Consider the following 23684-nt stretch of genomic DNA (forward strand, 5'->3'; position numbering starts at 1 on the left):
TTAAACAAAAAAATTTGATCGGAGTCTGATGATATTTACCAGATTCAACCTCTAATAGTATATAGAGTATATCTCTTCTGTCTGTTATTCTCAGTGGATTATAGATTTTACTCCCTAACCATATAGTTGGTTATTTATATTTACCCCTGCGTATAGAGATATTTAGGAATAAATTGCCTTTTTTTTAAACTTTACATATTAACTAAATTATACACCATTTCTTTTTAAGGTTATCAACTGATTAATTGAAACACCAATCAGCCAACTAATCGATAATGAAAATAATCGTTAGTTGCAGCCCCAATTGGATGCGGAGAAACCCACATCCAATTGGCATAGATGTGAACCCAGCCTAAAAATGGAGCCCTATGTGCCTGTTTAAGGCAAAGCAAAAGGTTCACTTTAATACTGATCTCATCAGCTGCTCATCCTCACTTATTTTCTTCCCTGGATATACTCCCTTCACTATCCAAGTTCATTCTGCCACCCCATGATACCCCCATTCCTTTAATACAACTTCTGGAATTTAAAAAAAAAGAGAAGCCTCATATAAGTATAGTATGAGGAAACATGCATATGACTGCTGAAGTGACCAACTGTGCACTTTGAATAGACGCTATATTGCACCAATGCAGCTAAAATGATAGATCCATTTATTCTAGTTTCCATACTGTTGTCTGTCTTTGCAGCACTCTTCAGTGCAAGGTAAGAAAACAGTGGCTTCTAAGATCTTAAAGCTGCAGTTTAAGTATGAATTTTATTGCATACCGTGTTTCCCGAAGATAAGACCTAGCGTTATTTTCCAGGTGGGCTGCAATATAAGCCCTACCCCGAAAATAAGCCCTAGTTTAAAATGTTTGTAACATCCTATAATCCACTCTATTACCGTAGTATATAATGTACAATGTGTGTGTTTTCTGTAATATAATTGCGAGGAAGAGAGCTTTGGCGGGTCACAGAAGTGCAGAGTGGTGCTTTAACCACTTGCTTACCGGGCACTTAAACCCCCCTCCTATCCAGACCAATTTTCAGCTTTCGGCGCTGACGCACTTTGAATGACAATTGCGCGGTCATACAACACTGTACCCAAATGAAATTTTTATCATTTTTTCACCACAAATAGAGCTTTCTTTTGGTGGTATTTGATCACCTCTGCGGTTTTTACTTTTTATTAAAAAAATTTTAAAAACTGATTTTTTTTTTAAAAAAAAGTTTATTTTTTTATATTTTGTTTTAAAAAATTTTAAATGGGTAATTTTTCTCCTTCATTGATGTACGCTGATGAGGCGGCAGTGATGGGCACTGATAGGCGGCAGTGATGGGCACTGATGGGTGGCAGTGATGGGCACTGATGGGTGGCAGTGATGGGCAGCACTGGCAGGTGGCACTGATTGGCACTACAGGTGGGCATTGATAGGTGGCACTTGTGGGCACTGATAGGTGGCACTTGTGGGCACTGATAGGTGGCACTGTGGGCACTGTTAGGTGGCACTGTGGGGCACTATTAGGTGGCACTGTGGGCACTATTAGGTGGCACTTTTATTGGGTACTGATGAGGCAGATGTGCCTCTTCCACTTGGGGACCGATGTCCCTCACATCCGATCCGGTGATCGGCTTTTTTTTCTACTCGCGCTGTCAGCGTGAGTAAAAAAAAAAAAACGATTACCGATCTTTTGTTTACATCATGTGATCAGCTGTCATTGGCTGACAGCTGATCACATGGTAAGGGGCCGGGACCGGCCCCTTACACAGATCGGTGATCAGCCGAGTCTCAGTGACTCGGTGATCACAACGCGCCCGGCGCGCGCCCTGTAGGGCGCGCGCAGGGAGCGTGCACAGGGGAGGACGTCATATGACGTCCTCCCTGGAATGTAGGTCCGCGCTGTAGCCGTCATTCGGCTATAGCGCGGATGCCAGGTGGTTAACGAAGGTATTTGGCACAATTATATTACAGAAACACACACATTATACATTATATACTACTGTAATAGAGTGGATTATAGGATTTTACAAGCATTTTAACTCTGTTCACACTGGGGATTCCTGTCAGGCAGGGAGAGAGAGGGGGAGAGAAGGCAACACATTACATGGTAAGACCTACCCCGAAAATAAGCCCTACTGTGTCTTTTGTTGCCAAAATTAATATAAGAACCAGGCTTATTTTCGGGGAAACACGGTAGTTACATTGACCTGACGAAGTAAACTGTAATAGTCACCATTACTAGTGATGGTAGCAGTATTCCAGGTCCAGTGCTGAGTAGCTGCAATTCTTCATCACATGGCACTGCCACCATTCAGAGAATGCCTTATATTTTTTTTAATGACTACAAAGGGGTTGATTTACTAAAACTGGAGAGGGCAAAATCTGGTGCAGCTGTGCATGGTAGCCAATCAGCTTCTAACTTCAGCTTGTTCAATTAAGCTTTGATTAAACAAAAAAAATGGAAGCTAAATGGTTTCTGTGCACAGCTGCACCAGGTTTTGCAATCTCCCAGTTTTAGTAAAGTTGCTTTCACACTGGGGCTTCGGGTCCGTTAGCGGTAAAGTGCCGCTAGTTTTAGCGGCGCTTTACAGCTCTTTAAGCGGCGCTTTTCACCGAAGAAGGGGTTAATAGCGGCCGTGTTGTGGCGCTTCCCGAAACGCTGCCCATTCATTCCAATGGGCGGGGGCGGTGTAGGAGCGCTGTATAGAGCGCTCCAAACCGCCCCAAAGATGCGGCTTGCAGGACTTTTTTTGCCGTCCCGCAAGCGCTCGGCCCCAGTGTGAAATCACTCAGGCTTTCACACTGGGGAGGCATGAGAGGCAGTTTTCAGGTGCTATTGTTAGCGCTAAAACACCTGAAAACTGCCTCAGTGTGAAAGGGGTCCAAATCAACCCCAAATTGCTCTGCTTAGATGAGGTGGAGTTTGTGACATCATCACTTCGCCTCTCCACCTTTTGTCCAATCAGAAAACACTATGCATTAATTATAAAACAAAAATATGCAGTGCTGAATATGTGCAAAATAAATCAATATTGTGTCTCTTGTGTACCACCCACTACTATCTCAACTATAAAGAAACCGTCCTTCATCAATACTTACATGAGCCAACATATATCAGTGTGATATACTGTATAGTCCTTTCAATTTAGCATCAGATTTCTTCTAATAATTATAAAAAAAAATGTCTAGTGTTCAAAAACATGCAGTAGAAAAAGATGACTGTCACCTTCAGCACCACCTGTGAAAAAAATACACTATTGTCAAAAGTATTGGGACACCTGTCTTTACACACGCATGAACTTTAACATTGGCATCCCAGTTTTAGTCCGTAGGGTTCGATATGGAGTTGGCCCACCCTTTGCAGGTATAACAGCTTCAACTCTTCTGGGAAGGCTGTCCACAAGGTTTAGGAGTGTGTCTAAGGGAGTGTTGGACTATTCTTCCAGAAGCGCATTTATCAGGCACTGATGTGAACGAGAAGGCCTGGCTCGCAGTCCCTGCTCTAATTCACCCCAAAGGTGTTCTATCGGGTTGAGGCCAGGAATCTGTGCAGGCCAGTCAAGTTCCTCCACCTAAAACTCGCTCATCAATGTCTTTATGGACCTTGCATTGTGCACTGGTGCGCAGTCATGTTGGAACAGGAAGGGGCCATCCCCAAACTGTTCCCACAAAGTTGGGAGCATGAAATTGTCCAAAATGTCTTGGTATGCTGACACCTTAAGAGTTCCCTTCTCTGAAACTAAGGGGCCAAGCCCAACCCCTGAAAAACAACCCCACACCATAATCCCCCCTCCACCAAATGATTTGGACCAGTGCACAAAGCAAGGTCCATAAAGACATGGATGAGTGAGTTTGGGGTGGAGGAACTTGACTGGCCTGCACAAAGTCCTGACCTCACCCTGATGGAACACCTTTGGGATGAATTAGAGCGGAGACTGCAAGCCAGGCCTTCTCGTTCACATCAGTGCCTCACCTCACAAATGTGCTTCTGGAAGAATGGTCAAACATTCCCATAGACACACTCCTAAACCTTGTGGACAGCCTTCCCAGAAAAATTTAAGCTGTTATAGCTGCAAAGGGTGGGATGCCATTAAAGTTTGTGTGGGTAAAGGCAGGCGTCCCAATACTTTTGGTAATATAGTGTCTATATGCTCACCAGAAATTTAGACCTCCTAAGTTATAGGAGGTCACAACCACACTACAATTTCCAGGAATCTTACAGGGTTATGATCTCTCTCTGTAGCTTAATATAACCTCTTCTGCAAACCACAGCATGTGTAAGGGACATCGAGAATGTTTCCCTAAAATGCAGGTAAGGTAAAGAAAAACAAGCCCAGTCTAGTGGTATCCATATTATTTACTTAATTTGTAATAAAACATCTTTGTCATTCTGAAGCTTCCCTCCAACCACTTTTCATATTTTTCATTATATATATAGTGATTCTGTACTTGCCAAATATGCTGCAGAAATCTCCCTCCACCAAGTCTGGCTGCAGTCATTTTAACCGTGGGCACTTCCTGGATTTATACAGACACACAGAGGCACACCTCCAGCTCTGCAGCCCTGCAGCTTTCATTGGCCCTCTTATGACTCATCCCCCCTCCCTTCCTGGCATACTCTCACAAGAGAGAGAGCTGTGCATGATGTCATAAGCCTAGGCTTATGACATCATGCACAGCTCTCTCTCTCACTCCTGTGTGAGTTTGCCAGGAAGGGAGGAGGGATGAGTCATAAGAGGGCCAATGAAAGCTGCAGACCAGACAAACAGGAAGTTGGCTGTATAAGACATTTACTGGCAGAAACAAATGTTTTACTATCCAAAGTTAAAACAACGACAGAAGATTTAATAGATGGAAATTTGAAAAAAATGACTGAAGGTCCGCTTTAACATCTAAAAAAAACTACTGACAATAAATGTGGACAGGTTCGACATGCAAACACACTGTATCACAATGCGGAACAAGCTTTCCTGGACAAGCGTGATGACGTCAAAACCGGGAGGGAGTAGCCGCACATCTTACGCGTTACGTCACCGTCCTGTAGTATGTGAGTGAAATACATATTGATGTCAGCTGCTTTGTGTTGGGAAGGGAGAAGCTGCACTGAGACACTTTTTGTATTTTTGGTATAGAACTATGTATTGCTTGAAAAAAAATACAAGGCTTTCTCAGAATGGTGGCAATGCAAGTGGTCACTATCCAGAACTGCAGCCACTCGGCACTGGACCCCAATGATTGCTGTTACCACTGGATGGCTAAGACTATGCAACTATGCAAAAAGAACATGAAAACATACATAAGCTTTAGCTTTAAGGGGGCAAAATAATCCATGACACATGGTGTGGTGGTTCAGAAGCAAACAAAAAAAAACGATGAGGCACATCATTTGCTCACAAATCAAACAACAGGGTCACGATCTACGTTACAAATAAAAGTTAAATGACTGATGTTGCAACTTCTAAACTATATTCTGTGTTGTGCAGCTTCAAGAGGAGGACCTCCAGGAGGTGGATTTCCTTATATGCCTAATGGAGGCTATGCCTACCCACCTCCAGCAGCCAATGGCATGTATCCTGCCCCTCCTGCTGCTGCTGGGTACCCTTTTCCACCACCTACAGGTGAGTATTTAGTGTACCTGTATGACTTTTTCACATGTCCTAGACACTTATGCCATTACACTGTTGTCCAATAAATAAAAAAAAGACCAGGCCCTTATACGCTAAATTTAGACCTGAGCAATTATGAGCATGTGAGTCTAGGTGATTACACCTGAATCAGTTTGTTTTGATTAGGAAATTATTCCCCATCACTCAAAAAAAAAAAAAAATGTAACCACTTTACCTCCAGAAGATTTACCCCCCCCTTCATGACCAGGCCATTTTTTGCGATACAGCACTGCGTTACTGATAGTTGTGCAGTCATGCAACACTGTACAGATAATTCTTTTGGTGGTATTTGATCACCACTGCGTTTGTTTAATATATATATATACACACACACAATATTTTTACATTCTGCTATAAAACACATCCAATACATTTTTTTTAAAAATCACATTTATTCATATATTTAGGCCAATATGTATTCTGCTACATGTTTTTGGTACAAAAAAATCCCAATAAGCGTATATTGATTGGTTTATGTGTTTATGTGAACGATATAGTGCCTACAAACTATGTAATGTGCCGTAGAGGTCGACCGATATGGGTTTTTCTCTGGCCGATGCTAAAGCCGATATTTAGAAATCGCGGTGGTCGATGGCCGATATATGATGCCGATTTTTTTTGGCCGATATATTAGGCCGATTTCTTCTTTTTTTTTTTTTTTCCCTTCATCTCATAAAATCTAACAGTTAGACCCCTTTCACACTGGGGCGATGCACTGGCAGGATGTTAAAAAAAAGTCCTGCAAGCAGCATCTTTGGAGCGGTGTATACCGCTCCTCCACCACTCCTGTCCACTGAAATGAATGCGCACCGCTGCCGAAGCGCCTGCAAAGCGTTTTGGCAGCAGCGCTTCAGGGGCGCATTTAATCCCTTCTTCGGCCGCTAGCTGGGTTATAAGCGCCCCGCTAGCAGCCGAAAAGTGCCGCTAAAATGACGGTAAAGCGCCGATAAAACTAACAGCGTTTTACCGTCAACGCATGCCCGCTCCAGTGTGAAAGCAGCCTTAGGCTCGGTTCACACTACCGCGACTTGGGATCCGACTTGTAAGCCCTCAAGTCGCCCCAAGTCGCCCCAGAAAGAGATTCACATTACAGTGCATGGGAGCGTCTTAATAGACACTACTGAAGTCGCTCCGACTTCAGAGCGTACTACTTGGATCCGACTTTGATCCGACTTCAGCCTATTGACTATCATTGAAGTCGGATCGCCGTCTCGCATGATCCGACTTCGGCATGCGACTTGTGCTCAAATGATCTTGAGGGGAACTCCGCGCCAAATTTTAAATAAAAATCCGGCATGGGTTCCCCCTCCAGGGGCATACCAGGCTGGAGAGAGCGTCGTGTCAACATCTTTGGAAGAAAAGAAGAAGGCAGAAGTCCGGACCACCGCTAGCAATTGAGCTGCAGAAGATAGCGGAGGAGCCGGCAGAAGATGCGGACACCGGGAGGAGACGGCGGAGAGACCCCCGAAGTCGGAAGAGGACCCCCGAAGTCGGAAGAAGATCCCGGAGCTGCCTAATAAATTATTTTAAAAAACCTGTGTACTGTTTGTTTTATTGACGCTTTTTTCCCCTAGGTGAATTGGTAGGGGTACCATGTACCCCATACTCATTCACATAGGGTGGGGGGCCGGGATCTGGGGGCCCCCTTATTAAAGGGGGCTCCCAGATTCCGATAAGCCCCCCGCCCGCAGACCCCGACAACCAACGGCCAGGGTTGTCGGGAAGAGGCCCTTGTCCTCATCAACATGGGGACAAGGTGCTTTGGGGTGGGGGGGGCCGCAGCGCGCCCCCCTCCCCCAAGGCACCAACCCCCCCATGTTGAGGGCATGCGGCCTGGTACGGCTCAGGAGGGGGGGGCGCTCGCTCGTCCCCACCCCCATTCCTGTCCGGCCGGGCTGCGTGCTCGGATAAGGGTCTGGTATGGATTGGGGGGACCCCCCACGCCGTCCTTTCGGCGTAGGGGGGTTCCCCTCAAGATCCATACCGGACCCAAGGGCCTGGTATGCCCCTGGGGGGGGGAACCCATGCCGGATTTTTATTTAAAATTTGGCGCGGAGTTCCCCCTAAAGATTCATACCAAACACAGTGGCGGGGATCCAAGTCGGATCCCCGTTCATTGAAAGTCGGATCCACAAGTCGTGTTGAAGTCGGGTTAAAGTCGCGTTGCAAAGTCGCGTTGAAGTCGTGTTGCCCCTGTGTGAATCAAGCCTTAAGTAATAAGTGATACAGAAAATTTTTTATATTTAAACATTTATTAAACAAAACAAACCTCCAATCATTTCACTTGTATGTATAATTTAGATTAAAAAAAAATAACTATATCTTAAATATTTAATACACAAAAACAGGTAATCATAACTTTTGGACGAAAAAAAAATGGGCTAACTTTACTGGTTTTTTTTTTTTTTTTTTTATTTCATTAGTGTATTTTTTTTTTTAAAATTGCGTTTGAAAGACCGCTGCGCAAATACCGTGTGACATAAAATATTGCAACAACCGCTATTTTATTCCCTAGGGTCTCTGCTAGAAAAAATATATATATAATGTTTGGGGGTTCTAAGTGATTTTCTAGCAGAAAATACAGGCTTTTTACTTGTAAGCAACAAGTGTCAGAAAAGATTTAGTCTTTAAATGGTTAAACTGAGAACTTCTCCACGGAGTTCAGTCTATTGATAAAAGAACCTGAAAGAGATACAATGTTTATTCTTATCAGATTTGGCAGGCTGCCCAGTGGAGGAGAGAAGAAAACTTCAGACAACTTGCATTGACTATTACAGAAGTCATTTGCAAGTCCCACTGAAGGTATAATCGGCTTTTTTTAATAAAAAGAGCCAAATATCGGCCGATATATCGGTCGACCTCTAATGTGCCGTGCTGTGAAAAAGTATTTGCCCCCTTCCTGATTATTTTTATTTTTTTTTTGCATATTGCTCACACTTAAATGATTCAGATCATCAAACTAATTTTAATATTACACAAAGATAATAAATCCATGAGGCAGTTTTTAAATTATTATTTAATTTATTAAGGGAAAAAAGCTGTTCAAACCTGCCTGGCCCTTTGTGAAAAAGTAATTGCCCCCTCCCATGCTGAATCATGAATGAACTGTGATTAACCACAATTTTTTGGAAAACTGAGTTAAATTTCACTTGCCACACCCTGGCCTGATTACTGCCAGACCTGTTAAATCAAGAAATCACATAAATAGAAGCTGTCTGACAAAGTGAAGCACACTAACCGATTACAAAAAGCCACACTCAATCATGCCACAATCTAAAGAAATTCAAGAACAGATTAGAAACAAAGTAATTGACGTGATCAGTCTAGGAAGGGTTTCAAAGCTATTTCTAAGGCTTTGGAACTCCAGTGGACCACAGGGAGAGCCATTATCCACAAATGGAGATAACTTGGAACAGTGGTGAACCTTCCCAGGAGTGGCCGGCCTACAAAAATTGCTCCAAGAGCATGACGATGACACATCCAGAACCCAGAGCAACATCTAAAGAACTGCAGGCCTCACTTGCCTCAGGTAAGATCAGTGTTCATGATTCAGCAATAAGTAAGAGACTGGGCAAAAATGGCATCCATGGGAGAGTTCCAAGGCCAAAGCCACTGCCGACCAAAAAGAACACAAAGGCTCATCTCACATTTACTAAAAAACATCTCGATTATCCCCAAGACTTTTAGGCAAATGTTCTGTGGACTCATGAGACAAAAATGTAACTTTTTGGAAGGTGTGCGTCCCGTTACATCTGGCAGAAAAATACAGCATTTCATAACAAGATCATACCAACAGTCAGCCATGGTGGTGGTAGCTTGATGGTCTGGGGCTGCTTTGTAGCTTCAGGACCTGGACGAATTACCGTAATTGATGGAACCATGAATTCTGAGCTCTACCAGATAATCCTAAAGGATAATGTCAGGCCATCAGTTCGTGACCTCAAGTTCAAGTGCACTTGTGTTTCAGGTCATTGTCCTGCTGCATAACTCAACAGCAAGTGCACCGCCAAATGTTTCAAACAAAGCAAAATTTAGGTTCGAGTGGCCTAGTCAAAGCCCAGACTTAAATCCAATTGAGATGCTGTATTATGGCCTTACACGGGCCATTCATGCTGGAAAACCCTCCAATGTGGCTGAATTAAAACAATTCTGCAAAGAAGAGTGGGCCAAAATTGCTCCACAGCAATGTGAAAGACTCATTGCCAGTTATCGCTTGATTGCAGTTGTTGCCGCCAAGGGTGGCACAACCAGTTATTAGGTTTAGGGGGCAATTACTTTTTCACATAAAGCCAGGCAGGTTTGGACAGCTTTTTTTTGCCTTAATAAATGAAACCATCATTTAAAAACTGCATTTTTTATTTACTCGGGTTATCTTTGTGTAATAATAAAATTAGTTTGATGATCTGAGTCGTTTTAAGTGTGACAAATATGCAAAAAAAAAAAAAAAAAATCAGAAAGGGGGCAAATACTTTTTCACAGCATTGTATACTGGAATTTTTATTTTATTTTTATTTTTTTTAAACCCGTGGTGTGTGAACACACTTAAAAATCTTCACCCGGTGCAAAAAAAAAGTGCACACCAAAAAGTGAGACACAAAGCACACAGGGTGTACATATGGTCCTCCAAAATGGAGGGAGCTTGCCGTGATCCCCCGGGCTTGTTTTGGATTATCTACATAGCAGTTTCCAAATCGCATGGACTTTAGAAGCACTTTTGAATTGAAATAATTGGAATGACACATATGCACATAGAAGCACTTTTTATTCATCTATATGTTTTAGTGGATTGAGTCCACTATATTTTTATGAACACTATATGATTTTATGAACAATAATTTTGATACGACCAATCACCATATGGATGTACGTTATAGCACATTTTACTAGTGTGATTATTTATTTTCATTTATATGTTAATTTTTAAGTATTCATAACTATTTGTTGCACTATTGTCACTTTTTACAGTCACTAGTTACTGGATGTATCACGGTATGTGATTCCCACGCGTATTTGCACTTTGGTTATCAAGAGTATATTTGAAAGCGTAGCGTATATATTTATTTCCCCTGGGGCGTTAGGCTTCAGATGGGGACTAGGGTACTTTTACATGGTCCATCTGACTGAAGCCAGACAGACCCCGTTCTCTGGGAGGTCTGCCGAAACAGACCACCCCAAGTACTAGGAGGGGCCTCCCCGAAGGGAGACCCCATAAGAGAGTGCAAACTAAGCCAGAAGGCCATGTCCACCCCCTCCCAAGACTTTCAGGGAAGGCCCGAGGACCTACATCCTACTCATCAAATGTGAAACAAAGTGTACATACCCAACAACCAACCAAAAAAAAAAAATACATACACACACACACAAGACAAACAACATAAAGGTGGGGAAAGGGGAAGTGGAGAAAGTGCAATGGTTTGTGTTTTTTAATACTAGTAATGGCAGTGATCAGCGACTTATAGCAGGACTGGGATATTGCGGCGGACAATCGGCCACTAACTGACATTTTGTGGGAACCAGTGACACTAATTCAGTGATCAGTGGTAAAAATATGCACTGTCACTGTACTAATGACACTGGCTGGGAAAGAGTTAAACATCTAAGGCGATCAAAGGGTTAACCGTGTGCCTAGCCAGTGTTTGTGTTTACTACGTGTGCTGCTTTTACTAAAGGAAGAGGTGGATTATAGTCCCTGCTTTGGAGGAACACAGAATCAATCCCTTCCCCCCCCCTGTCAGAATGGAACTCTGCCTTGTTTATATAGGCAGAGCTCTGTCCACAGTCTCTGGCCGACGATCGCCAGGTGCCAGCGGACATCGAGTGTCCGGCACCAGCAGATCGCCTTCTGCTATGAATAATCACAGCAGAAATGGCGCGCGCATGCGCCCCCTGCAAGGGGAAGTGCGGTGTCATGTGTGTATATATACGTGATCCGGCACACAGCTGTCTCCCTGTAGCAGTAAAACATCTATATGCTGGTCAGCAAGTGGTTAAACTTTAAAGAAATATTTGAACTCAAGTCAAAACTTTTTCTAATTTTCGACAGAGCCATGAAAGGTAAGCACCTATATCTGTCTGTGCCCCCTCTGGGGAGCCTTCACCCCCCCCCCCCATTCCATAAACAGAAGAACAAGTGAGAGGGAAAGTAAATCTTTATGCCCCAGTGTCTCAATATTTTAGTAAGGGGCTAAACCCCCTGTTAGGTTTTTTGCTGTCTGTGTACCTGCTTTGGAGATTCACCCATTCTTTTGTGTGTTGACCGTTGTCAACAGTACAGAATGTGATGCCCAATCCAAAATGTCACAGGTGTCACTACAACAGGAGTAGAAGGGAAGTCTTCCAATATGGACACCCTCCTACAGAGGGATTTTCCTTCACTTTTTAGAGATTTGCTCTCACTTGCTGTTTTCAGATGGGTAGTGGAATGAAGCCTCTCCAAAGGCACACGAAAAAGGAAATGAAATGGGCTATACTTGACACCCAAACAGAAAGGTACAGGTAACATTTACAACCCTTCCCTAGTTTACTACCCCTTTTGGCGCAACATTGACCCTCCAAGTATCATCTTCTGTGAATTTGCCCTGTTCTATGCTGATCCTGGCATCCGTCAACTATCTAGCTGTAAGCTCCACCAATGTCCAAGGTGTGAAAGCCTTATGTACGCAGGGGGTGTCTGACAAGCACTTTTCACTGAAGTTTGTAAAGTGTATTTAAATATATTCTGTTCTGTAAATCCTCTAATGTACATTATGTAAGGTTTGTGCACTATCTTTATATATTGTGCTGTTAGATCTTCTTCTAGTTTGTTGCACCAGAAAAAATAATCACAGAATCTGTAACCGTTCTTTGCTCCTATTCAAAACAAAATGTGTTGGCTGGAGTTGGGCTTTTATCATTCAATCATCTTTTATGGTTGAGACTGCACAACCAATAAGAAGCAACATCTGTGATTCATTCATACTATGATTGTCCACAAATGTACAATTAAAACCATAAAATATTCATCTTAAATGCTTTGTGTTCTGATTTCTCTGTTTGCCTATATTATCTTTTTAGAATTCTACCCAGGACCTCCAATGCAAGACAGTTCGATGGCATACATGCACCCCCCTCCTCCTCCTTACCCAGGCCCCATGCAACCCCCCTCATCCTCAGCTTCTGCTCCTGACTTGCCTTCTACTACAGCAGGTATGTTGTCACAGCCAGTGAAGACTAATGCCCCGTACACACGGTCGGACTTTGTTCGGACATTCCGACAACAAAATCCTAGGATTTTTTCCGATGGATGTTGGCTCAAACTTGTCTTGCATACACACAGTCACACAAAGTTGTCGGAAAATCCGATCGTTCTGAACGTGGTGACATAAAACGCGTACGTCGGGACTATAAACGGGGCAGTGGCCAATAGCTTCCATCTCTTTATTTATTCTGAGCATGCGTGGCACTTTGTCGGTCGGATTTGTGTACACACGATCGGAATTTCCGGCAACGGATTTTGTTGTCGGAAAATTTTATATCCTGCTCTCAAACTTTGTGTGTCGGAAATTCCGATGGAAAATGTGTGATGGAGCCTACACACGGTCGGAATTTCCGACTACAAGGTCCTATCACACATTTTCCGTCGGAAAATCCGACCGTGTGTACGGGGCATTACAGTAAGGGACAGTTTAATGTTAGGATCCTTTTCTCCTAGGTCACATGTGTGTTCCCAAGCATTGATGGTGGTAGACAATTAAAAACACGAGCTTGGCATTGTGGTTCTGACCAAGTCTTCCATCCATCAGTGAGTTAAACTAGAACTAGTTAAAGTTCTAATTCCCTTTGCTGCCTGCTGGCAATTGTCCTCCTTTTTACTAGGTTTGTTAGATAGATAGAAAGATAGATAGAAAGAGAAAGTGGTGAAAAGGTGTGGTAGGGTGGCCTGTGCAAAGAGCAGACAGGTTTGAAGTGAACCTGTGGCCAGGCAATATACATATAATTATTTACATGTTCTGAGCTTTCATTGAGCTGTGTAGCTGCAAAAATGTGTAAAGCAATTCATCCTCAAAGTTCACAGAAGAAGCACTAAAGTCCTTCATGTCCTTTACTACTTCCGGTTTCCCCTCCGTGCAGCGGCTCAGACTGTAATCATCAATGATAGCAAAAAGAAGGAGCTATGGGAGGGCAGCATGGTGAACTGAACTGCTGAAAAAACAACCTGAATGGCTTCAGTGATTTTTCTGTGAAATTTGAGAATGAATTGGTCCACAGTACCCCCAGCTAGAGGTCGCTCAAGGCTTGTAAAGTTCATATACTGCCTGTTAAAAGTAATTAAAGGTCAACTTCAAGCAAATTAGAAATATTCCCTTGCAATGAGGCTGGGTTAACTGCTCATTTTTTCTTGGAGAGAGGAGAATTAGTTTCAATTTTTCTGATCCTCCGCTTCCCTGGCAGGCGATGCCCCTCCACAATCCGGTGGTGACATTCTCATGTTCATGGACCCTGCTTTAGTTTTTATGACATCAGAACCCTGACCTGTGGAGCATGTGAGTGCAGAAGGGGAATGGCTCTAACTGCAGGGAGGAGTGGAGGATCGGTTAAGTAAATCCTTTATTTATTTATTCTTTTTTTTTATTTGCTCTAGACAAAAACAAGCAGTGGATTTAATTGTTCATAGCCTGGCCATGTGTTTACTTTAAGTTAGCCAGTGACTTTTAGGTATTCCCCAAGAGCAGTGGCTGAAGTAGAAATCTTCCCATCCTTGCATTACTTCAAGCCACAAGACCCGCGATCCTTCTTGGACGCATATGTGATACGATATGAGTCTTTACCTGCTTGAATAGAACACTAAGGAAAAGATTTACCCTCTTTTTGTATTGGGTCCTCCAACTACCTGGCTCTTTTTACCATCTTGCAGCACTACAGAAATAACTCAGTCAGAAGTAATGCTCAGAATATGGATCCCGATAAATGCCACAGATTGACCCATCCACATGTAGAATGACTTTTATTAATCAAGCTACTACTCTGTATCCCCCTTCCAGGTTACAGAACAAATTGTGTAATGTGCTATATATTTTATGTGTGAATATCTATGATATTTGTGTACAATAGTTCCCTATCCCTATTCCCTAGATGGTCTTTTCAGGAAAACATAAATTAGCTCAGTACTTCTGTCTGCTCTGAGTATCAGGGTTAGGTAAGCTAGGCTTAAAGCGGAACTACTCATAACAGTTGACAAAACATAATGTTCTTTAACAATGAACACACATTCAACATGAATTAATATGCTACCAAAATTAGTGTATGCTGTACATTGCCTCCAGCGTTGTTCCTGTTCCTCCTTGCTGCAGGCTGCCATTTTGTTGAAACCCAGAGCAGCAGTTAAAGCAGAACTATACCTTCCTATCTTTTTCATCCAAGGAAGCGATCATCTGTTTGATCTGCAACTGCCATGGTGCTCCACATGATCAGGCATGTACTGGCCATCAGGAATACCGGGAGTTTCCCGTTGGGCCGGTGGCTCAGTGGACCGGTTTTAGGGTGCCACTTGGCATGTCTGTCTCAGGTTCCAGGCACCTTCATTCCGGGACAATTCAGTCTCCCGGAATGAAACTAACACAGCCAGCCACCCTACCAGCTACATTGTACTAACTGGTTGCAAGGAGGCCTACCGCCTGGCGTCTAGCAACCAGTGACATCATGCACACACAGTGAGGCCTCGGCATTCATAGCGGAGGAGGTCCAGTGCTAAACTCCACCCACCTCCTCCTCCTCAATCTTCCCTGGTCCGTGGCATGCTTAGCTTCAGAGGGAAGGACTCGATAGTGTAATCTGGGAGATCGGAGGAGCCTGATGGTTGGATCGGGCACCTGGCACTGTCACCACAGGACTCTGTTGTTCCTCCAGTCGGGAGATGGATTGGAGGAGCTGGGCCAGACTAATACTACTTCCCCCCGGTCCTGAGATCATCTTCTGTGTGCAAAGATCAGCTGCCGACTTCTCCTCCCTGCCCGACTGAGGGACCTGAGAGAGAGAGGTACTATCAAGCTCATCACGGGGGGATTTGTGGGTCAGGGTATTGGGAAGCAGCTGGTTACAGAGTTCTCTGGTCAAGAAGCTCAGAAAGTGAGTTACCCCCCTCCACCTGGTCATAAGCTCCGGGTCAGCATATTACCAATGACCATTATTAGCCCAGAGTCCCAAGGCCTGGGGTTGGTCGGTAACTCAGGGCTATTGACTGCCAGCCATGCCTTCTCGTCCACATCAGTGCCTGACCTCACAAAATGCGCTTCTGGAAGAATGGTCAAACATTCCCATAGACACACTCCTAAACCTTGTGGACAGCCTTCCCAGAAGAGTTGAAGATGTTCTAGCTGCAAAGGGTGGGCCAACTCCATATTGAACCCTATGGACTAAGGCTGAGATGCCATTAAAGTTCATGTGCGTGTAAAGGCAGGCGTCCCAATACTTTTTGTAGTATAGTGTATAGCTGTTTTTAGAAACTGTTAAATCAATGCCAGCAGATGGACCTCTACAAAGTTGGCACATTGCCGAAAAAAAGGGAGAAAAACTAAGCATGTGCAAAGTAGGGTGAGACAGTGTATTACTGGATTTTAATCAGTATAGGCAGTTATTTTGAATGTTTTATCTGTACCTGCAACAGCGGCCATTATGAAGTGATCTGGCTAGTCTTAATTTCCTGGCTAAAGTGCCACTTTAAACTTTTCCTGCAGTTGATTTTTTTTTTTTAGATTATACATAGTATGTCTGTTCAGATTTTCAATGCCCTGTACACACGGTTGGACATTGATCAGACATTCCGACAACAAAATCCATGGATTTTTTCCAACGGATGTTGGCTCAAACTTGTCTTGTATACACACGGTTGCACAAAGTTGTCGGAAAATCTGATCGTTCTGAACGCGGTGATATAAAACACGTATGTCGAGACTATAAATGAGGCAGTAGCCAATAGCTTTCGTCTCTTAATTTATTCTGAGCATGCGTGGCACTTTGTGCGTCAGATTTGTGTACACACGATCGGAATTTTATAGCAAGCTCTCAAACTCTGTGTGTCGGAAATTCCTATGTAAAATGTGTGATGGAGCCTACACACGGTCGGAATTTCCAACAACAAGGTCTTATCACACATTTTCCATCGAAAAATCCAACCGTGTGTACAGGGCATTAGGAATCTGTTTTCTCTGGGACTTGGCCCAATAACCTCTTCTTTTTTTTGACAACATTATATGTTGGTCTGGCTTTCTCCTGTTCAAATATTATGTTCCACCTCTTTTAGTGAATGGTCGGTTGGTCTTCCACTTGCTATTGAGGTTGATTGTTCATTCATCTAGCAGTTTCCCTTTACAGGTGATCTGTCCTGGTCCAAGGTTGATCCTCGGTTATGCTTTCTACATGGTCGTGACAATTTCTGTATTTGGTTTGGCTTTTCTTAATCTAATTTTGAGATCTCCACATCTGTTAGATTTCTCAGTGGCTGTTGTCCACCCCTCAGTTGGAAAGCTTTTGGACATCCCGACTGTTTTAAGTATTCCTAAATCCCTGTGTTCCTTCATGGGATAAAGAAAATATGTTTTTAGTACTTGCAGTAAAATATTTTTTCTTGAAGTCACTTGTGGGACGCAGGTCCCGTCCCACTGTGTCTTTCTACACCTTCTAGAAGCAGAAAGCAAGTCGTGTGTTCTGTTCATAAAATTCTTTAAAATCTAAACAGGGTAAATATGTGTTCTCTACTTTACAAAAATAAGTTGCCTGTTTAACATTATTAAAGTAAAGCTGTCATAGGAGAAATATGGGCATTGCCATTACTGAGCTCCTTCTGAAAATACTAGTGGGATGATTGTTATGCTGCCATCTGGTTTCTGTACTTTCTCGTTACTGACTTCAAACAAGTATGCATTATCCGAAAAAAGTAAGTAAAGTTAGATGTCCTTGTTATATAGTTTATATATGTATATAATTTGCTTACATTTTTTTCCTCTGTTCACTAGTGGAATTTTTTCTGACAGGAATTCTTGAATATCCTTAAATAATTTTTTCTTACACATTATTGCTTCCCTTTTTATTTATTTATTTATTTATTTATTTATTTATTTTTCCTATAGCTGAGGCCAAGGCTGCAGAGGCAGCTGCCAGTGGATACAGCAGTACCAACCCTCCCAATGTTTTCATGCCAATGGTAAGCCTACTAAGGTAACACTAATTATGAGTATTATGGTGGCCTCAATATGATAAGTTAATCAAGTGTGGTGATGTAATTGGATTGGTGTAATGTAAGAAATAGATGCGCAACCCAAACAAAAGAGAGAAATTCAAATGTGTGCAAAAAAAGACACAAATTAGTGCAATAAATGTCCCATTAAAACAAATCAACCAAATGAGAACAAATACCAGCAAAATAATGTCAAAAGGAATTAACATAAATTCAACCTGTGCTGAAATAAAAACATGTACTAGCAAAGACACGGAAAAAGGTCCATAAAGTGTTCTATAGAGTCCAATAGAAGTAGATTTTAGGTTGAAAACCACCTATAAATCCTTTTCTGAATGTAGTCCCACACGATAGCCAAAGGATAATAAGGAATGCCGGATGTACGCTTACCAGAACTGTAGGACCTCTGTTACGGAGGTCTAATGGGCACAGACAGGAGGAAACACTCAGGCAAGGACGGTAGATTCAAACGTCCGTCCGAACCCTCTCCTCCACCGGTAGGACCAGGCTCCAGAGGTCCTACGGTTCTGGTAAGTGGCCATCCGGCATTCCTTATTATCCTTTGGCTATCGTGTGGGACTACATTCAGAAAAGGATTTATTGGGGGTTTTTAACCTAAAATCTACTTCTATTGGACTCTATAGAACACTTTAGGGACCTTTTTCCGTGTCTTTGCTAGTACATGTCTTTATTTCAGCACAGGTTGAATTTATGTTAATTCCTTTTGACGTTATTTTGCTGGTATTTGTTCTCACTTGGTTGATTTGTTTTAACCGGACATTTATTGCACTAATTTGTGTCTTTTTTTTGCACACATTTGAATTTCTTTCTTTTGTTTGGGTTGCGCATCTATTTTTTACATTACACCTACTTCCAAGCTGAAAATTCCATTTTTTTTTTGTAGATTGCAGCACCGTCACATATTACTAACACTCACTGCATTTTTTATATATATTTTTACATATTGTTTTTCCATTAGTATTCACTGGGGGTAACGCGGATTGTCCACATTACACAACGTAATCTGATTGCATGGAGTACAAACTAGACACTCTGATTAGTCAGTTTTTTTTCCTTTAACTGGCTGATTTGGTTTTAATCTAGCTTTTACATTTATGGCTGGTCAGTTTTGAAACCGTACATATGTGTTGAGTGATTCAATTTTTTAATCCAGTGGTGGTCAACAGTATAGGGGCCTCATGTGCAGCCCCTGATGTTACCAAAGGGTCACACGTAATATTCAATGAATGTAATTATACAAAAAGATGTTAGAGACTGCAAACATACAACAGGAGATACAGTAGCCAGAGATTACAATCGTGCTCCAAGGGATTGTTAGAGACTAACAAACTTGCTGTAGGAGTTGATGGAGACTGGGGGAATGTTTTGGAAGATATTTATAGACTAGCACAGGGGTAGGCAACCTGGGGCCCTCCAACTGTTGTGGAACTACATTTCCCACGAGGCATTGCAAGACTCGCAGTTACAATTACTCCCAGAGGCATTATGGGACTTGCAGTTCTGCAACAGCTGGAGGGCCCCAGGTTGCCTACCCCAGGACTAGCGACACCTTTTCAGAAGACAATCATGAATAAGAAAAAAAAAAAAGACATGAGACATCACTGCTATGGATGAGAGAGGGGTAGAGAAGGAAGCGCCACCTGAGTGTAGTATTAACAAATGATGTTTAATGACACCAGGTAAAAACACACTTACAGGATAAAAACATATAAAAGGCTCATCTGTATAGGTATGTGGTCCTCGGTGTTCCCTCTGATCCTGTGGTGGTGACGCTGCAGGGATGCTGGGCTGCAGAAAGTGGATTACCAGCCGGGAGCTCCTTCTGTGGCCATCAGGAAGAGACTAGGGCCCGGCGTGGAGCGTGCATGACGTCACAGGTCGCCCGTCTGCTTCTGGGTTCGGTATCCAGGGGAGGGATCGTCCAGGAAGGAGGGCTAGCAGGGAGGTTATGAGAAGTCTACACGCTCTGAGCCACTGCTCCTTCAATAGGCCTATTGAAGAAGCAGTGGCTCTGAGTGCGTAGCCTTCTCTCAACCTCCCTGCTAGCCCTCCTCCCTGGACGATCCCTCCCTTGGATACCGAACCCAGAAGCAGACGGACGACCTGTGACGTCATGCACGCTCCACGCCGGCCTCTAGTCTCTTCCTGATGGCCACAGAAGGAGCTCCTGGCTGGTAATCCACCTTCTGCAGCCCAGCATCCCTGCAGCGTCACCACCACAGGATCAGAGAACACCGAGGACCGCATACCTATACAGATGAGCCTTTTATATGTTTTTATCCTGTAAGTGTGTTTTTACCTGGTGTCATTAAACATCATTTGTTAATACTACACTCAGGTGGTGCTTCCTTCTCTACCCCTCTCTCATCCATCACAGAGCCAGCTCTCTGAGGACAGCAGCCGACCTAGCCTACCAGCCTAATTTAACCATTACATTACCGGTTACCACTTAACCCTTGAACTTCCAGCCTGTCCCCTATGGACTAAGTTGCTCAGCCCTTTATATCTCCTGTTATATATGGACTTGTGTGTTTGCGCTTACAGTTACCAATACTCTATCAATGCTATCACTGCATGCTTAAAAATAAGTGCTTTTACATGTGGCCCCCCCGCAGACCTCCTTAAAATGACTTGTGTATGTCATTCTCAAAGTGCATTAACAAATTGTATATTGTCAAATTGCCTCACTGGCCAAATCTTGTGGCCACTATTTTTGTTACCCACATTTCAAATGGAAAAAAATTACGTGCTACATTTTGATCTTTCCAATATATACTGTAAGATCCCAGAAAAAAAACATTAAAAAAAAGGGATGGACAGCACAGGCAAAGTAAGATTGAGTGAAACAAATAAAACTAGCCATTTAACCACTAGAATCCAATCTAAAGAATATTTTTCCTTCACTGGCTTTAGTAAGTAACCAAGTAAGTAAAACACAGAATACGGTTATCACGAGCCCCGCTGTCCGCACAGTGAATGGCAAAGGGCCACAGGTTGGGCACTAGGGTTTTGATCGATGTGAAATCGCTTATTATCAATTAATAATACCTAGATTGATCACAATTTGCTATGTGTATGGCCACCTTAAGCATTAGAGTACCCCATAGTGTAATCCATATTTTCTTTTTCTTCAGGATTTTCCTCCACCACCTCCTTACTTTCCACCGGATGAAAAGAAAAACCAATAAAACACCTTCAACTAAGAACCTGTCATTCCTTTATAGCTTCCTAACTTGAAGCCGGATCTTCCAAAGACACTAATCCTGTATCATTCCTGAAGATAGTCTTCCTGTTAGTAAGACCCCATAGCTCATTAAAGCCTAACTCCTGGCCTAGCCACTTGACCTCAGTGGCCCTTACACTGTATGATTTTACTTTTCTTTTAAAATACTTACCATTTCCATATGTCTTCAGACCAGTCAAGTGACACAATGGGTCCTCTACCAATGCTCTCCATTGGTGGGTGATCCTCGATGATGCAGAGAGCAATGCTTATGTGATAACATTAGCACTACTCTGTACATCATTACACTGTGAATGAAGGGTGCTGTGGTAATACCCCCTCAGGGGTGGGCCCATGTCCTTAGTCATAGGGGTTGAATGACGCTGGGTGGCATTTAACCTAGGGGGCTGAGGACATCTTGTAGTGAAAAATGAAGTACTGCAGAGGAGAGCTCCAGGTCAAAGGCAAGTATGCAGCTTGGGATGCTTTTTTGTTTTAAGCTGCTGGGGAGAATTTTGTAAATTACAAAACTGGCCCAGAGTTGGCCTTAACATTTCTGATCAGCATATGGCAGACTCCCTTTGGCAGGATAGTTTCTAGTCTTCTCTAGATCTCATTAGAAAGACCATTCTATGTCTTGCACATCTAAATCATAGCAGACTAGATAGACTGTACTGCATCCTGCTATATTAAGCATGCACTAATCATCATCTCTGTTATTTGATTGCTGTGTTTATGCAAATAATAATTTAAAATTTTATTTATTTTGAGGGAGTCAAATTAGAAATATACTGTACATAATATATTAAACCAAGATAAAAATGTATTAAGCTGTCATGTCTGTTTATTTTGGTAATTGGCATATGAAAATGTATTATACTGTAATTGTCTAGTATAATTGCACCACTCAGCTGTAGAAGGCTGGACTGCTTATGTAAATATTTGACTGGCTCTGCAGTCTTCCAGCTCCTTGTACTATTCTATGCTATGCTACTATACTATTTTATGTTTCACTATTTCAGTAGATTTTGTACTGACTGCTATACCTGTAAAACATTACTAAAACTTTTTGAACAAGAAAAAAAATCATGCTTCTACTCTTTTGGCATTGTGCAGGTTGACACTTCTCCATCTCGCCATGCACCTTTTGGGTACGAAGAAACCCTCTAAATCCTGGCCCTGGCCCTGGCCCTGGTCCAGCCCTGCAACCAGCGCTTGCTGTCATTTAAGTCCTGTTAGATCACTTCAGGCTGGCCCCTTTTACAGGTATAGCTATGTAAAACATTAAAAATAAGTACCTATACTGTAAAAGTCCAGTATTACACGGTCTCATCCCACTGTGCACATACTCAGTTGCTCTCCTTTTTTAGGCACTGCTGAGTTTGTAGAGGCCGATCTGCTTTCAGCCTTAAAGCGGAATTAAAATCTCCTATCCTTGTTTGGGATCTCTGTCAGAGTTACAGAACCTAGCTTATAGGGGAGCAGGAGCATATGCGACCGTGCCGACCCCTACTAGGACCACGCTCTGTGCTTAGTCTACTGCTATGCAACGGTTTTTCCAAGAAGCGCGCTGGTCTCCTGTTCAACCTCTCTGGGGGAACCTGAACCTTGCCCACTTCAGATCGGTCCCTGACCCCCAAGTGTGGGCACAGTTTGGTATCAAAACCTTGCGGGACATTATGCCTCAGGGCACACTGCTAACTTACTGCCAGATCATTCGGACGTTTTGCTTGCCAGGTTGGATGTATTTTAGATACGTCCAGCTTCGCTGTGCTGCCACAGCCCAAATCCCTTCTCAGCCTCTACTCCAGCTAGACCCCGTAGAAACCGTTTTCTCGCAAGAGGGTCTGCAGAAACCGCTCTCTACACTATATGGGACCTTGCTTAGGACTGACTCCCCAAAAATTGAGAAATTGTGGGATCTCCGGAAAGCCGACATTCTCCAAAATGCCATTCTCAAGCAAGAAGAAACAGGAGCAATGCAGAGGCAATTTATAGCACACACTCATTTTGGTAGTATAATTATTAGTGTGGAATGTATGTTCCTTGCTAAAGAACCATATTTTTTATCAAGTTGGTATGGGTAAAGTTCCGCTTTAAGCCACCTGCAAAAAGACTCCTTACTTACATAACCTTCCAAGGGCGACATCTGTTGGGTGAGGCACTTGACCATTTTATCAAAGAGGTTACCAGTGAAAACGTGTTACTTCCCCAAAAAGAAAATTGCAAAAAATTGTTTTTCAGGATCCTCTAGCTTTTCAAAATGCAGAGCACCTACATGCTCTACCCAGGCTTCAACTTCAAAACTTAAATCCAGCCCTTTCAGCACAAGGCTTGGCCCACAGAAGTCATTAGGCCTTCCCCTAAAGTTCTCTTCACAATAAAAGGACCTCCTCACTCCTAATATTGGGGGGATCTCTGTTAAGAGGGTACAAAATAAAGTTCTAAACTCCACTGTCCCCTCACCTCTTTCAAATTTGCCCAAGGAGAGTTGGATCTGCAAAAAGTCCAGAACCACCACCAGTTGTCCCAGTGAATCATTGCATCAGTACCTTCACAAGACAGGTTCAAAGGTTTCT

The 23684-nt window shown here is 42.9% G+C and overlaps 1 protein-coding gene across 1 annotated transcript in view; it reads left to right on the forward strand.

Annotated features, from left to right (window-relative positions):
- Positions 1–21931, forward strand: part of WBP2 (WW domain binding protein 2) — a 37157-nt gene extending 15226 nt beyond the window's left edge. Inside the window, exons 5-8 of the mRNA XM_073606188.1 lie at positions 5468–5602; positions 12704–12835; positions 17755–17828; positions 21017–21931. Of these exons, the coding sequence (XP_073462289.1) occupies positions 5468–5602; positions 12704–12835; positions 17755–17828; positions 21017–21070 (395 nt within the window). The 3' untranslated portion in view covers positions 21071–21931. The remainder of the gene's footprint in view (positions 1–5467; positions 5603–12703; positions 12836–17754; positions 17829–21016) is intronic.
- The last annotated feature ends 1753 nt before the right edge of the window (positions 21932–23684 follow it).

The sequence above is a fragment of the Aquarana catesbeiana genome, linkage group LG12, assembly GCF_042186555.1.
Source record: "Aquarana catesbeiana isolate 2022-GZ linkage group LG12, ASM4218655v1, whole genome shotgun sequence".
Taxonomy (NCBI): Eukaryota; Metazoa; Chordata; class Amphibia; order Anura; family Ranidae; genus Aquarana; species Aquarana catesbeiana.